The following is a 16,701-nucleotide window of genomic DNA, read 5'->3' as shown; positions in this document are numbered from 1 at the left end:
TAGTTATTATGGTGGAGAGCAGATATCTGCCTAGTGGCCACAAAAGCCTCTTCTCTTGAGGTCCTGAGACATAGCCAAGCATGGAGCAGAAGCTTGAGAGCGCCTCTTCCCAGAGCAGAGCTGAGTCAGCCATTTATCTCCTGCCCCTTATCATCACATCAGACTTGTCACCGCCCAACGGAGCCCAGGGGACTCCTGAGCACAGTGTGAAGGGTTTGTGTGCTGGATCTCGCACCTATTGAGCTCAGGTCACCACCTGAACTTGGTCTCTTTCCAAGCTATTGAGTACCACCTGCTTTGGTACAGTCCTGGGTTCTCTTTCTACAATGTTCTTGCCTAAAGAAAGGCCTGCTCTCTGGGAGTCGAGTGGTAGTGCAGTGAGTTAAGCACACATGGCACGAAGCATAAAGACTGGCGTAAGAATCCAGGTTCAAGCCCCCGGCTCCCCACCTGCAGGGGAGTCACTTCACAGGCAGTGAAACAGGTCTTCAGGTGTCTGTCTTTCTCTCCCCCTCTGTCTTCCCCTCCTCTCTCCATTTCTCTCTGTCCTGTCTAATAACAACAACATCAATAATAACTACAACAACAATAAAAAACAAGGGCAACAAAAGGGGAAATAAATAAATAAATTTAAAACCATTTTTTTTAAAAAAAGAAAGGCCTGCTCTCTTCCCACTGCACTCACTAGTAACCAGCATTCTCTTGCACATATTCTCTGCTACAAGTGTATGCACACATTCTTGAGTCCCAACCTGCCACACTAACCATCTCCTTGTCTCTGCAGATGACGGCCACCACTCAGGCGCCCTCCAAGGCTCAGGCTGTGCACATCCCTGCCCCCGCAGCCACCACCAGCACACCCGTGCCCAGTGCCACCATCGACCCGCAGGCACAGCTGGAGGCTGACAAGCGGGCTGTGTACAGGTAGGCGATGCTACAGGCACAAGTATGGATGCAGGCCAGGGCAAGACCACCAGCCGCCCTTGGAACCTCTGCCCCTGCTTCCACCCCAGTCAACCCAGAGACCCCTGAGGGCTGCCTGAAACTGTTAAGAGGGAGCTTTGAGGGCCTAGGAACTGTCTTCAGGATGCCCCTTCCTCCTTCCAGCTGAGATAGCAGCTAGAGCCTACCTCCACCTGCCCAGCCTCAGGTCTACGTTTAGTCCGGCCACCCTTTAGAGCACCTAGCATCCACAGGGCTTTAGTCCAGCATTCCTGTGTCTAGGTGTAGCTATGAGAGCTAGCAGAGGCATGTTTCAGGGCCCTGTGCTTGCTAGTGCAGACTCAGCAGGTCATTATCCTAGGCAGGCCCCCGTAAGGGCAGCATTGGGGAGAGGAGAGGAGAGGAACAGGGGCTCTGAAAGCCACATGATGGTCAGACAGTTTGGGAGCACAGCAGTGAATCACTGCTGTACAGTCTATGGGCCAGGACACATCATGACATGCGAAAAGGTGAAAAATGCAGAGTCCCATACCCATCCAGCCCTCGGGACTCAGGGTCTCCTACTATGGGGTCCCAGGTGGTTCGTGCAAACTAAGGAGGACCCAGGCATCATCCCAGGACCCCAGAGCAGTGACGCTGACCACAGTCTAGAGAGTCCCTGAAAATGATGTAACCAGAAGTTTCTGGAAACCACCTCTCTGTGTCCCTGTCTCTCTGAGCTCTAGAGAGAAGCCCTTAGCAGGGATAAGAATAGATGAGACCTGTAGGCACCTGCCTGCTCTGTGCTACTGGTGGGCAGATAGTAGAAGGGCTCCTGTAGCCCCACCCATGAGCTCTGTGTCCTTCCCAAGACCCCAGGATATTACCCCCCAGGCCATTACCCCCCAGGCCAGCTCTCAGGAGGTATGAGAGTCCAGTTTTCAGCCTACATGTCTTCCTATCTCCTTATCCCACCTCTCTGCCCTGAGGTGACGGTAGTTGCCTGCTGGCTTCCAGGACCCCTGATGCTGCTTGGCACTTGACCACTGGAAATTTCCCACAGTCCAGTCAGGGATGAGGATGTGTCCACCTAAGAAAATGGTAGGACAGTTTAGTGACACAGCCATGTTTCTTACATGGACTCAGTCCACTGCCAAGAGCTTGTGGACTCAGCAAGTACTTATTGAGCAGGATATCCTGGGCTTCAGTTTGGGTTGGGGGTGGGAGACCAGCTAGCTAAGCAATAGATTTATGGCAATATGGCCATGATCAGAGTTGTGGGAGGTGTGGGTGTGGTGAGGGAGCACTCATCCCTTCTTCTCTGTGGCCATCTGACTGTGAGGGAGAAACCTTATGTCAGAGGCCACAACCACCCAGTATTTATGTCTGCCTGACCTCTCGGGACCAGGGGGCTGGCAGCTACCTTGTGCCCCCTTCCCTTCTGTGAGTTCTTCCTGCCCTGCTCTTGGGACTGCAGGTCACCATATCACATGCCTATTGGTGCCTCTGGCCCAGGGAGGGAGCAGGGCTCCTGCAGGCTAGGTGAGCCCAGGTGACCCTGAGCACCCAAACTTGGCATGACCCTTCCCAGTCAGGTCAGGCCCCTGCCAGAGCCAGAGCGGCAGATGCAGAAGACAAAGGGAGGGCAGGCCTGAGCGCAGGGGCCTGGCAGTGCCCACGGTGTATACCCAGCATTTGGGTGAAGGCGTGTTCACGAGATGTGCTATGTTGTCCTGGTATAAGGGAGTTCTTATCTGGCTCAGTGTGTGAACAAGTGAATGTCCTCCCTGCTCTGTGAGCTGTCAGCTTCCCCCTCCCTCCCCCCCACTGGCTGGGACACCCACTGCCGTCACTCACAGGTGTCTGTGGTGGGGGTACAGTGGGGTACAGTGCCTAAGGCCTGGGGGTGGTTCACTAAGTGGCCAGCAGCCAGGGAAAGGGCCTGGAGGGTGAGGGAAATCCAGTGCTCCTAGCTCCCCTTTGAAGTCACTGGGTTCCCATGGAAACCATGATGTCCTGGGGCCTGAGGAGCTGGCTGGCCAGATGCCAGTGGGAGGGGGACTCAGCTGAGGTCACTGGGCTGAGGTTGCAGACCTTTCCCCAAAACTGGTAAGTGGTGGGGCTAAGAAGGGCCAGTTGAGAGGGGAAGAGATAGGGGCTGGGCTTCCTGCCCCAGAGGTTGCTAAGCTCTGAGCAGGCTGGGCTGAGGGAGGGGCTACTGCACCATTTCTCTTCTGTGGCCTCACTCAGTGCTGGCCTGCTGCTTACTCCCAGGGCATGCTGGACCCCGCCTCACCTAACTCAGGTACCGCCACGGCACCCCATAAACCGCCCTGCATGGTTCAGGCCAATATGCTGGCAAGGTGGCTGCCACAAGCAGCGAGGTGTGGGCCTCCATTTGAAGCATCTTGAGGTATAAATGCTCCCACATGACCCAGCTGGCTGCCTGGAGCCCCACAGGGTACCTCACCACCGATGCAACAGGCCCAACTCCTCTGAACCATTCTGGGCCTTGGTTTCCTCAGTAAAACCCTGTCTCTCACCAGGATTGTCCTGAATAGTCGCTGTGATAGCCTAGGCGCAGGGCGTTCAGCAGGGCCACAGCCATCAGGGTGGGGAGCCTTGTGCCCACAGCGGGGGCCCCAGGTGGTCCTCTCTCTGCAGTTCTTCCTGGAGCACTCATGCCCAGCCCTGTGTGGAGAGTGTTGTGACATCCAGGAGGGTGCTGGGCAGAGAAGGCATGGCACTCAGGAGAATGGCCCTAAAGTAGCTATCGGGTGATAGCATGGGCTCTGGGACACTGTGGGTGCAGTGCAGTGTGAGAGGGTAAGCTGCTCTCCCTGTGGAGCAGAGCCCAGAGCCATGGGGTCAAGCTACTGGCCCAGGACTGGCCCCGGGAATGGGGCTAGGGGCAGATCTTCTCTGGCAGCTGCCTATCAGGACCCTGGGAGCAGGAGCTTATGTGGGAATGTTTGGCCTGTGTGTCCACAGGGTGCTGGGGTTCCAGCGAGCAGCCCTGGCTTCCTCTGCCGTGAGACCCTGCGTTGTCCACTTGTAGAATGTGCTGGCTCAGCAGCCTACACCATCAAAGTGAAGAGTAGAAAGGTCAGACTCAGCTGCTCTGTGCCAGGACCGGGCAGCAGCAGAGGGAAGCACCAGGATGGGCTCCAGCACATTCCTTGCTCTGGGGAGCAGTTTAGGTATCCAAGAGAGCATCTCAGCCATTGACCACCACCAGCGGAGAGGACACTGAACCACAATCTGGATTTGAATCAGCTCTGCCCTGGCACTGGGCACACTGAGCCCTTCCTGCTCCCCCTTGCAAGCTCAAGGACACCCCTTGCCTGGGTGGTGTGCATGGGAGGATAGATAGTCCACAGTGGAGCTTTAGGGGTACCTCTGTAGGGCTGGCTCAGGAGGTCTGTCCTTGCGACCGGGTTTCCCAAACACTGGACCATGTTGGGGTCCAGGAAAAGAACGCAAGGCTTCACCCTGAGTTCTGACTCTGCTAGGGATCTAATTGTTTCATCTCTTCCCATAAGCCCCATCCCCCATGGGGTAAGCAGCCAGCAGGAAGTGAAGGACATGCAAAGTGTGAGCAGCCTCTCCGCATGGGTGGGAGTAGGATCACGAGAGTAGGCCTTTGGGCCACACATAACTCCAGGACACACACAACTCAAGGACATAGAGGGAAAAGAGAGGAGTCGGAAAACAGTACGCACTGCTTGTGTAGGGTGGGTGCCTGGGTTGAAGTCTCCCCTCCACAGCTCATTAGCTGATGGGACTGTATGACTGCCACCCACCCCACCCCACCCCGGCCCCATTTTAGAGGTCCCCATTCGTTCAGTCAGATGGAGGAGAGGAAGGAGGTTGGGTGTGGAAATAGTAAGCTGTTGGGAGCAACTTCCTAATTCACAAAATGTATGGGTGCATGAGGTCCATTGCGGTGGCCAAGGCACTTGAGTAAAGTGCTCACCCCACCCTCCCAGAACTGGCTAGGTCTCTGAGACTTGGATAAAAGCTTGGGCCCCCTCAGTTGAGCTGCCCTCGCTCCTCTGTGCCTGCCCACACTCTGCCCTGCACTCTGCCCACACAGATGGGCTTTGTCACATTGTTTTCTGAGTTCCAGGGAGGATAAGTGTGTGTGTGTGTGTGTGTGTGTGTGTGTGTGTGTGTGTGCGCGCGCGCGCTGCAGAGAAGCCCACAGACCCCACATTTCCTAGGAACAAGCTTTCCCACCCACCTGGGAGAGCAGAGCAAGTTGGGGTCCAGGGACCCTGGCAGATGCAATTCTGATTTAGCAGCCAGGAGAAGTCCTCTCCAAGGCAACCCAGACGCACACACCGCCCACTGGGCAGGACTAAAAATACACCCGCCCGCATTCCACGTCACACCTGAAGCAAAAATACACCCAACCAGGAGCTGCTGGCGAACTCCCCGCGCTCTGCCACTCCATCTGCTGCCTCTGAAAGGCATACACCCTCCCTCTCAGACTCACATGCCCCAGCAGCACCCAAAGAGGGCAGGGCCTCCTGTGGGACTGGCTTGAGCTGCCAGATGGCCCAGCTGGCTATAGAGGGAGTGTGTGTGTGGGGGGGTGGATCCTCAGCCCAGAGAACTTGAGGACTGTGTCTCAGACTCTCCATTCCCACAGCCATGCCCACTTCCTCCACTCTTTCATCCCCACCTCGAAGGCTTATCATTGACCTTCTGCTGTGCGCCAGGTTCTGAGCTTGACTCTCGGTAGAGAGAAAAAGTGCATTCCCCCGTGGCCCAGGCTCAGCGAGTAGTGGGGAGACAGCTGGTTGCACACACAACCATAGTCAGTAGAATTTAATGAGTGTCACGAGGGAAATAAAAATAAATTCATACTGGCAGTATTTTGTGGGTTTAAAAACTGAGGCTCTGCGTTCAGCTAAGCTATACATTGCCTCTCCTCCTCATTGCTCTGGGCCTCTGTCTCACTGGCACATGGCCCCACTCACCAGGCCTAGTGGTAGTAGAGCCGGGAGTGGGATGCAAGAGTGGTGGTGTCAGTAATGCACTCATCAGTGTGGTGTGCTCATCAGAGAGTGTCCCCATGCCGGCACAGGGACATGAGGGAGCATTAATAGTGGCTCACCAGGTGCCAAGCTCTCCACCCGAGCGTCCGTCCTGTTCTCTGAAAGGAGAGGCTGAGGCTCAGAGAAATGCAGTCACATTCCCCAAAGATACAGAGCTTTCTCCCACTAATGTGCAGGTGTAGCTGGAAGGTCAGAGGAAGCCATGAGTTCCTGCTGAAATGATGGAGACGGATGGCCGAGTTCTGAGAGGGGATAGGGAGGCGGAATCAGACTAGCCGAGGTGGGCACCAGACGAATTTGGCTATACCAGTGAAGGGGGTGATGCACTGGGAACCCCAGACCTCCACATCCTCTGTTGAATCTGTTGAGTGGAAATACCCCAAAGGAGGCTGAGGTCACAAAATGGAGCCCCAAGTGCTCCTCTGAAGGGGTGAGTTCATTTCCTCAGCACCAAGGAAGGTTTCACTGTAGTTCTCAGAAGGAAGATGCCTGGGGCCTCCTAAGCAAAGGGTACAGGGATGGGACATCCTGAAAGGGGACTCTGGGCTCTATCTTTCTGTGACCCCACTGCCCTCAGGCCTGAGCACTAGAAAGAAAGGGTGTGAACACCAGTCCCTGGGTCATGTAGGTAGGTCTTACACAGCCTGAGACCCCTCCTACACGTGGACAGAGAGGCCACTGGAGGGAGGAATGATAGCTGGGTCCTTGTTTGCCCAAGACCCCACCTCACTGGGGCAGCCTGATCCCACCCTGGCCCCTTTGCTGCCCATCCTATGCCCCAACCATCCACTTCCGTCCAGCACCCCAAGCCAGCAGAGAATCAAGGGGCAGAGCAGTGTGCATCCAAGTCCAGTCCCAGCAGCAAGATGCAGGGCCTCCCAAGCAGGCCACCACACTTGACTGGACCCCTACCTGAGGTCTGCAGTTCTGACCAAGGTCACAGGGAAGAGACGAATGGTGTGACTATGAATCACAGGGTTTATCACCCAGAAAGGGAGCTCAGCTCCTATGGTGCTCAGCTGCATTTGCTGTACCCATGTGCTGGCCTCCAGTCCCCCACTCTAGTGCTGTTTGCCCTGGTTCCCTCGTGGCTCAGCTTCTCCATCCCTTCAAGCTGGTTTTGAAGCCAGGTAGACCTGGGAGGAAAGAGGCAAAGCTGAAAGGGATCTGGCTGTCTTTGTCTCAAGGTGACTGCAGTCAGGGGGAGTTTTGAGTTTAAACAAGCCTAAGACTCACCTGGCAAGTGGTGATCTCCACCCGCAGGCCTTTGGAGAGTTGGGGAAACTTCAGCACACATCTCTGAAGGTCTTGAGGTAGAGCAGGGTGAACCTGTAGGCGCCACCCGCCTTGAGGCTCTCAGAAGCCTCCAGAGTTGGAGAACAATGAAAGGGTCACTTTGCCCACCTGAGCAAGGAGAGAGGGTGGCAGGTACCTCTGGGTGGCCCCACTCTGTCTGTCATCTGCTTGCCAAGAGGGAACTCCATGTCCTGGGCCCAGACTGGGCATGGTGGGCGGGCGAATTCAGGTAAGGTGGGACGCAGAGACAGAAATGTCAGAAGTAATTAAAGCGAAGGCTGGAATAAGCCCCTGTAGAAATCAGCACACACTTTAATCACCTGCTTAAGCCAGCAGGAGCCCGCAGTTCTGCAGAGGGAGCGGGGCTGGGTCCTCAGATCCTTAACAGGACCAGTGTCTTGAGCTTGACTGGGGTTCAGATGCTCCAGAGAGAAGCAATGGGGAAGGAAACAGCCATCAAGATTGCTGGTGATGGGCTCTTCCTGTGCCCCAGGCCTGCTCCCCCCACAACTCCCACTCCAAGGCGCCTGCCCTGCCTGTACCCCGGCAAAGGCCTGGTGCTGAATGTGCTAAATTAGGCCATTAGAGAAATTCATTTCTCTTTATTAGTCTGTGTCAAATCCTTTTTATTAGTGGCTGGAAACGACCTCTCTTCTGCAGTAAAATGTCATCCCAGTTCACTCCTTTTATTTGTTCTGCACTGACGAGGCTCAAACTCTGGCTGAATTAGTGCACCAAGATTTATTTCCTCCAAATTTTGAATGGCTTAGCAGAGATTGGGGCGGGTGGAGGAGATGGCAGGCAGAGGTGACCTGAGGAGCAGAACACAAGAAGCTGAGGCTGGAGGTGAGCCACGGTGAAGGTCAAACACCGGACCCTTTTCAGCCTGGCCCCAAGTGGCTCCTCCACCCCCACTGAGTGGTCTCTGTAGGAGGAGGAAGGGCGGCTCTGGGAAGGTCTCTCTGGAAGCCCTCCTCAGGCAGCCAGGTTTCCAACTCAGGAGAGGTCATCCTGGGCTGGAGAGATAGCATAATGGTTATGCAAACACCTTTAATGCCTGAGGCTCTGAGGTTCCAGCTTCAATGCCATGCACCACCATAAGCCAGCGCTGGGCAGTGCTCTGGTGCCTGACTGAGTCTGTCTCCCTGTCTCTCCTTCTGTATCTCTCTCATTAAAATAATAAAACAAAGAGGCCCTGCCCCCCCCTCCCCCGCCTCTGGGAAGCTCCTGTGGGGGAGGGGGCTGCAAGGGATGGCAGTGGGTGGGACTGCTCCTCCTCCTCTGCTACCCCCTAAGCCCTGTCAGCCGGGCTCCTGCTCTGGGTCTGAGCCCCAGGCCCTGCCACCAGGTTCCAGATGCTACCATGATGCCAATCTGACTTCCTGGGCAGACGACCCCACCAATGTGTCCTGGAGCTCTGCTTCCCCAAGGCCCTGCCCCACTAGGGAAAGAGAGAGACAGGCTGGGAGTATGGATCCACCTGCCAACTCCCATGTTCAGTAGAGAAGCAATTACAGAAGCCAGACCTTCCACCTTCTGCACCCCATAATGACCCTGGGTCCATGCTCCCAGAGGGATTTAGAATAGGAAAGCTATCAAGGGAGGGGATTGGATATGGAACTCAGGGGGTGGGCACTGTGTGGAAATGTACCCTTCTTATCCTGTAGTCTTGTCAATATTTCCAACTTATAAATAAAAATTAAATAAAAAAGAAAATCCATTTAAATAATAGTAATAAAATAAAGTCTTAAAAAGAGACGTGTATGCAGGTGCCAGCTGGGCTTCTGGGATGGGGCTGGTACTAGTGATGCATTTGGGGGGACTAGACTGGGGAGAGGAGGCAAGGAAGTCAGCCCTGAGCTCAAAGCCTTTTGGTGAACCATAGGACAGGGCGAGTGCTTATGAAAGTAGGTTCCCTCTGAGAGAGCAGATGCAAAGAGGACACCCTCAGGGTGTCCTCACTCATACCCTTCTGGGGAGGGCCGGCCCCTGCAATGAGAGGTTTGCAAAAGGAACACAGGCAAGGGTTCTGTCCCGCCATCTATGGCAAACCCCCCAGCTCAGCCCCAGCCCAGGGACCGGCCTCACTCCCCTCAGCTGCGTCCCTCCAATTCCTGCCTGCTGCCTCCCTCCAGCCATGCTTGAGTCTGCAGAGGGGTCGAGAAATGTGCCCAGGGCTCTGCGTGTCCTCCTGCTTGGAGCACCCTACCCTCAGATCTTCTCAGGTAGATATCACCTCCTCAAAGAGGCCCTCCCTGACCATCCCAAGTGCAGATCAAGGGCAGTGGCAGAGGAGCCTGTCTTCCTCTTCCCACCCGACTCTAGTAGGTGGGTCGTTCACTCACCTGCAGGTCCCTCCCCACACACACCACATGCAGTGTGCACAGAGCATACGAGTATAAATAGCATGCAGCACGTGCACATACTGCACACAGCAGAGGGCATGTTGCATTGGCAGCACACCTAGTTCCCTACCCACAACTTGTGGGTGCATACACACTGCACAGATGCCACACCCTGTGTGCACACAGGACAAACACACAGAGCTCACACTTGCACCCAGAGAAACTGCATGCGCCCAGGGCACACCCTTGCACACTGGGAACCCAGCGCCTCTCTGTTCAGCTCCCACCCGCCCTCCCTCCCTTGGTGACCGTGGCGGTCGGGGGTTTGGGGCAGGGTCTGTGCCCCAGCACCTGGCACGATGCTGCGGATTATTAGTTCCTGGTAATTTAGTGCCCTTGTACAGAGTCGATTTGTGCCTTTCATTCCTAATTGATCTAGTGGCTGTTTAAATGGCAGCAGGCATCTGTTGAGAGTAGGAAGGTTCATAAGGCACAATAATTCATAACACCGTCTGGAATTTGCCTTTCATGTCCCTCAGCTAAACCACTGCAGGGCTCTGCTTAAATTACAGCCACTGAGGCTCGCTTTGGTATTCCACTCAGGGCCAGCAGAATCTTGCATTAAACTGGGATCAGGTTAGATTAGACCATAATACGCTGCGGTATTAGTGGCTGCAAATGAAGACTTAGGCTGGAGTTTAACCCCTTCACCTGACATTGTCTTTGTCTCCAGCCGGTGGCTGAGCTAACCCAGCATTTGTCTGCCTGCTCCCTTTTGGGGCTCCCTTTATAGGCCTCTTGGCGGTCTGGTTACAGGCAGGGTACCCTCAGATGCTGGCCCTCTGTCCTCCAGACTAAGCCATCTGCAGCCTTGGGGCCAGACCACTTAGACATCAAACCAGGATGGGGTAACAGCAGCCAGAGGCAGGCCCCATCCAGTCATACAGCTCATCTGTAGCAGGAAGTCAGCCCCACCCCAGCCCCTGAGCCCAAGGGCAGTGACCTCAGGGTGGGCTTGAGTGTGGACAGCTGAGCACCTTCTGTCTTGCTGCCTAGACTGATGGGAATCCCAGGCTGACCCTGCCCCCCTCCAAGGGCTCCTCTACCTGCACACACTGTGCATGTGGACAATGGGCTGGCCAACCCTTCTCTCAGTGTTCCCAACAAAAGGGCACAGAAGAGATGAAAGAGAGCTCACCTACTAGAGCACACATTTACCGTGTTCAGGGACCCAGTTTCTAATCCCCAGTCACCATATGTGAGTACCTGCACAGGAGACGCTTCATGAGCAGTAGAGTAATAGTGTCTCTTCTTTCTCTTTCTCTTTCCATTCTCTTTCTCTGTCTCTGTCTCTCACTCTCTGTCTTAAAGGAAAAATTCTTCCTAGAGTACTGGTATCACACAGACAGAAAACCCCAGTGAAGCTGTAATAGGAAAAAAAGAGAGAAAGAGAGAGAGAGGGAGAGAGAGAGAATCAGCAATATAGCGCACTGGGACAGTGTGCAGTTTGCCATGTTTGACACCCATTTTGGCTTATGCACAAACCCCCTGCATTGAATAAAGCTTCAGTGCTGTGGTCTCTTTCACTCTCTCTGCCCTTTGTCTCCTGCTAAAAAAGAGAGCACGCACAGTGGAGCTGAAGACACTGCAGCTAGTGACACATGTACGGCGTATGACACTCAGCGGGCACCACTGCTCTTCTGAGTCACATGTCACATCTCTGTATGGAGAAGACATCAGTTCTCAACATATATGTCTCTCAGCAAGTCTCTACTGTCAGACTGTGGACTCTTAGGAGGGCTGCAAAGCCTAGGGGTCAGGGTGTCATCTGCACAGATGGGGGGGGTGGAGTCAAGGGACCATCCCAGAGTGGATGGTGACTCCCCTGGGCCCAGCCAGCTACCCTTCTGGGATCCCGATGACCACTCACAGCAATCAGTCTGTCCTGCCCACATGGCTGTGAGGTGTCTGCTATGCTGAGCACAAGGGAACAGAGCCATATGGGCTGCGACATGTGAAGGAGCATCAGGCTAGCAGATTAGGAGGCAGAGCATTTCTGGACTTGCTTGCACACCTCTGCACAGGCGCTGCCCCACCAGGACAGGGTCTGAAGCTCAGATCAATCCTGGGGATGCTGACCGTGTTTCCTTCCTGGTGGACCTGAAGCCAGACATGGGCTGTGCCTGTCACCTGTCACCTGTCATGTGTGTGGCTCCAGGGTTGGGGGACAGACCTGTGAGGCCTCAGAACCCAGGAGAGCAACAAATGCTGAGGACATTCTCCAGGGGTAGGACTTCTGAGAAAGTGACAGAAAGTGGGCAGGAGACGGCTCATCAGCTAGAACACACATTTCACCATGCTGAAGGACCTGAGTTTGAGCCCCCAGCTATCACATGGGAGCACCATGCAAAGAGGAAGTTTCATGAGCAGTGGAGTGGTTCCTGTGGTGTCTCTCCTCCCCACTCCATCTGCCTGAGAACGAGAGAGAGTCAAGAGGCTAGAGTGGTGCAGGCACAGAGCCCCAGTGAAGCCTCTTGGAAACAAAGGTAGAGAGGTAGCATCCATGTGCAGGTTCTGGTGCGAGCTCTCGCTGTCCCCACAGGCACCCGCTCTTCCCGCTGCTGACACTGCTATTTGAGAAGTGTGAGCAGGCCACGCAGGGCTCCGAGTGCATCACCTCCGCCAGCTTCGATGTGGACATTGAGAACTTCGTACACCAACAGGAGCAGGAGCACAAGCCTTTCTTCAGCGATGACCCAGAACTGGACAATCTGGTAAAGTGTTCATTTCCGCCCACCTGGCAAGGACCTTCTTCCCCAGGACCCCCTCCATGCACTGTCAACTGGTCCCTGCATTCATTCATTCATTCATTCATTCATTCATTCATTCATTCATTCATGCTGCCTGGGGGCAGAAGGCTGGGTATGCCCCCAGTGGGCCAGATCCTCACACGATCTTTAGCAGCCCCGCACACATAGGTTCTGCTGCAAAGCCCCCCTCGCACATACTCTCTGTGGCCCCAGCATCCCAATCAGCAGCCCTGATGGTGCAGAGGAGACCAGGAGAGTGGGAGAGCCCAAGGGCAGCTGTTCTGAGGGCTGGAGCCTGGCATTCTGGTAGGTCTGCCATCGGCAGCTCAGAGAGAGCTGATGAGTTGGGATCCCAGGTGTAGTCATGTGCACCAACAGGGGAGGACCCACACCAGTGCTGTCCACTGAGAGGTACAGCCACCTGGCTCCACAGCCTAGCTTGTCACCCAGATAATCAATACAGCTTTTTAAAAATCCACATTCCAGGGCCCCACCACCTGGAGATTTCGGTGCAGTAAGTCTTGGGGGGGGGGGGTTGTGGATCTACCTGTTTATAGTTCCCCAGGTGGTTGCAATCATTAGTGAGTTTTGGTGACTGCTAGGTTGGTTGGCACCAGAGACTTTCTCGAAGCCTTAAAGTCTGCTGGGATAAGGAGGAGAGAGAAGAGCTAGAACAGTTGATGGTTTATTTTTTTGTGGGTGGATCAGCAAATCTCGAAGTTCTGCACAATTCTACCCCAAAAATTGGTTGATGGTGGTTCTGATCTCCTGCACCCTGGGTTTAGCCTGTGTCTGCCCCCTAAAAGAAGATGGAATCAGAGGAGCAAATATAGCTCCAGAAAAGGAGAGAAGCCCCACATGCATGTACACACACATACAGTGCTCCTTCAGCACAGATTTCAGTGACTCAGGCATCATTCTGTGTATGAGTTATCCAGTCCACTATTAGGATGCTTCATAGAGTCCAGGAGAACCTATCCCAGCCTGGGGACTTGTGGACTGTACTGGCATTCAGAGGGAGGGAACAGGCCTCGGCCAGACAATGAGTCCTGACTGCCATGGGGAATGTTAGAGTGGGGCTCTGAGGCCCCACCTCTACCTGTACCATCCCCCCTCACCTGGTGGCTGGGCAGCCACACTAGTCTGGCATCCCTGGGTGCCCATGGAGACATCCCCATGTAGTGCTCCACATGGCAGGGAGTTAGTGCAGGCTGGGTGACCTGCCAACAGCCACCAGCCTCAAGACTACAGCTGAGAAGCCAGGATTAGAGTTCTTGTGCCTGGATCTACTAATGCCACACAGCCAGGGAGTAAGCCTCCATTTCTGTACCAGCCAGACTGGGTCTGGGGATGTCAGAGCCTCCAAAGAAACTGAAGCCTAAGTTGGAAGGAAATCAGGCTAAGTCACATGAAAGTGTATCAGCCTTCCTGAGAAGCAGAGGGCCGGGGAGCCATCTTCCCCTGCCTGCACAGCCAGGGGAGCCACTATAGCTCACTGAGGCCCAAAGCAGCCAGCCCCTTTCTCTGCCCCCACCACCACTGCCTGGGCCTCCTGAGTTCTGTTGACTTGAAGAAGACTTGTTGATATCAGGGGCAATCCAGCAGAACTTGGCTCAGTGTCTGTCATGTGCCAAACCCAACCTGGGAAGCTGCTCTATGACCCCTGACCTCTGGTCTAACCCAGTCCTCTCTCTCTTGTCATCCAGGTGGTCACTACAGTTTAAAAAAGATATTCCAGGGCCCCACCACCTGGAGATTGCAGTGCAGTAAGAGGGGTGTGTGGCTGTGGATCTACATTTTTAGTTCCCCAGATGGTTTCAATCATCAGTGAGGTCTAGTGACCGAGTTGTGCAGAGAACTGTCATGCAGAAGAATTGTGCAGAATTTCCAGGTTTGCTGTACATAATCTGGCCGATCCACCCAGAAAAAGATCATAAACTGTGCTTAGTAATTCCGAGACGACGATGTGCTGTTGTGAATGAACTGGGCCACAGCCCACCCTCATAGCCCCACTTACCTAGGTGAATGAGTCACAGCCAGTGACTGGTGAGCATGGACTTCTTTAGTCTTTATTTATGTTTGAATGATACCAGAGCACTCCCCCAGTCTATGTGGTACTAGGGCTTGACTATTTTTTTTAACATTTATCTTATGAGAGAGAAAGCAGAGGATTGCTTATCTCTGACATAGGCAGTAGCAGGGACTGAAGCAAGGGCTTCACACAGACAAGTCCTGCACTCCACGCACTGAACCACCTCCCAGAGGTCTTTAGAGTCAAAGGAGCTCTTAGAGACATAAGCTCTGAGACTAGTCTCACCAAATCCTATGTAGGACTTTAACTCCTCTCAGTTAGGTTTCCTCATCTGTATATCTAATAAAGCCCTCATCCAAGTGAGAGAAAGAAAATGGTGATGATGATGATGATGATGATGATGATGATGATGATGATGATGATGATGATGATGGACCACCAAAATAACTCGCTTGAATGGTGCACTGCTTTGCCATGTGCACTGTCCAGGTTATAGCCTGAAAGAAGCTTCAGTGCAGTGGTGGCTTTCCTTCTCTTTCTGTTTAGTAAGGTAAAAACTCAGAGACCAAAATAATGGTGGTAATGATGATAATAGTAATGATGACAGCAACAATAAGGTGGCTATAGGATTAAGTGAGCTCTAAAAATGCCTAGCATCCATAGCTGGGGAGACAGTTCAGTGTTAGAACACAGGACTTGCATTTCAGTAGTCCCAAAGGCCCCAGTTTCAATCCCTAATACCATCTGCCCCCCCATGCAAATAAATGCATCAGTATATTTTTAAATAATAAAATCCTTAGGGTGTGTGGCACCAGAAGACGAATCTCAGTGTTGCATGTCTAGGACAAGACTTTCCACCTTTCCTCCGGGTGACCAAAGGGACCCCAAAACTTGCAGTTAGAAATAAGGCAGAGCCCCCTGCCACCACACCTCCTGCATGGGGCAGGGAGGGAAGGGGCCAGCCACAGGGGCCATCATTAGAGCAGGAATCATGGGAGCCACACAGGCGAGAGACACATAATTAGAAATTAGAAAAAGGTCAGATCGCGTCATTATCAGCTCAATCAGCTGCCAAGCGCCACAGCCAGTTAATTTGGCATCTGTATTTTTTACAACCCCGCACACGTAGCCTGGCGGACTGTAACTCTTTACCCGGACAGATATACTGCGCAGCCGAGCAGCGACATGAAATGAGAGACCCCAAGCAAATGAGCTGAGATAATTGAGAGATTTATTTTTTATATATGTGTGTCAGGGCAGCTTGCCTTGCCCTTGAGTGCTGACTTTCACAGAGGGGATTGTCAGGAGGGTTCCCCAAAACTTTGTCACAGCCTGGACCCTCAGCAATACCCTGATTCTCTCCCAAGGTCGGCAGACCCGGGTTCTCCAGCCCCACTGGGCCTGCCACTTGGACAGGAGCCTCACACTTCTAGCTGGAGGCCTGTTCTTCCCCCAAAAATCAGCTAAGGGTGTCATCCTCTGCCTACCTCCTTCCTGAGGTCTTCCAGACAGCTCCTGTGAGGACAGCTGCCTATCCTTCCCAAAGAACAGAGAGACTTCCATAATGCAGGTATTGGAGGGGCCCAGCCCTGCTCTGGGCTGCCAACCACCTCCCCTGGCCCCAGGGAGGGAACCTGGGTAACCAAGCATTCAGGGAGAGCACTTACAGAGAAAAGAGCCCTGTGTGGGTGCAGCATGGTCCCTCTCTCTCTCTCTCTCTTTTAAATTGTATTTAATATTCTTTTATTCTTTTTTATTTTGTTTATTTATTATTGGATGGAGACAGAGAAATTGAGGGTGGAGAGGGAGAGAGAGAGAGAGAGAGAGAGAGAGCGAAAGACACCTGCAGCACTGTTTCACCACTCATGTAGCTTTCTCCCTGCAAGTGGGAACCAGGGGCTTAAACCTGTGTCCTTGCACACTATAGTATGTATGCTTAACCACATGTGTCACTGCCTTGTCCCCCAAAACAATCTCCTTTCACTCTGTCACCCCCACCCTCAGGCCTCTCCTGGGGGCAATGAAGTCCTCAGTGACAGAAGAGGACCCCTATGTCTCCCCAGCACCCACATTCTCTGACCTTCCCACCCCCCACCCCCATTGCAATACTCCAGAGGTGACATTCTACCAGAACCCCTATAGTGGCTAAGCTGGGGTGGCCCCTGGGCAGCTCCCCGGGCCCAGTCTCTACTCTAGTTCCCACACCTGCTGGGGCTTCCCCCATCCCACCTATC

At 53.8% G+C, this 16,701-nt stretch overlaps 1 protein-coding gene across 1 annotated transcript in view; it reads left to right on the top strand.

The window, feature by feature from the left end:
- The first annotated feature begins 784 nt into the window (after window positions 1–784).
- Window positions 785–16,701, top strand: part of PKNOX2 (PBX/knotted 1 homeobox 2) — a 53,816-nt gene continuing 37,899 nt past the window's right edge. Inside the window, exons 1-2 of the mRNA XM_060179791.1 lie at window positions 785–924; window positions 12,228–12,399. Coding sequence (XP_060035774.1) covers window positions 785–924; window positions 12,228–12,399 — 312 coding nt within the window. The remainder of the gene's footprint in view (window positions 925–12,227; window positions 12,400–16,701) is intronic.

Source organism: Erinaceus europaeus, chromosome 20, assembly GCF_950295315.1.
Source record: "Erinaceus europaeus chromosome 20, mEriEur2.1, whole genome shotgun sequence".
NCBI lineage: Eukaryota > Metazoa > Chordata > Mammalia > Eulipotyphla > Erinaceidae > Erinaceus > Erinaceus europaeus.
Note: the sequence above shows the minus strand (reverse complement) of the source record. Positions and strands in the feature narration are given on the sequence as shown.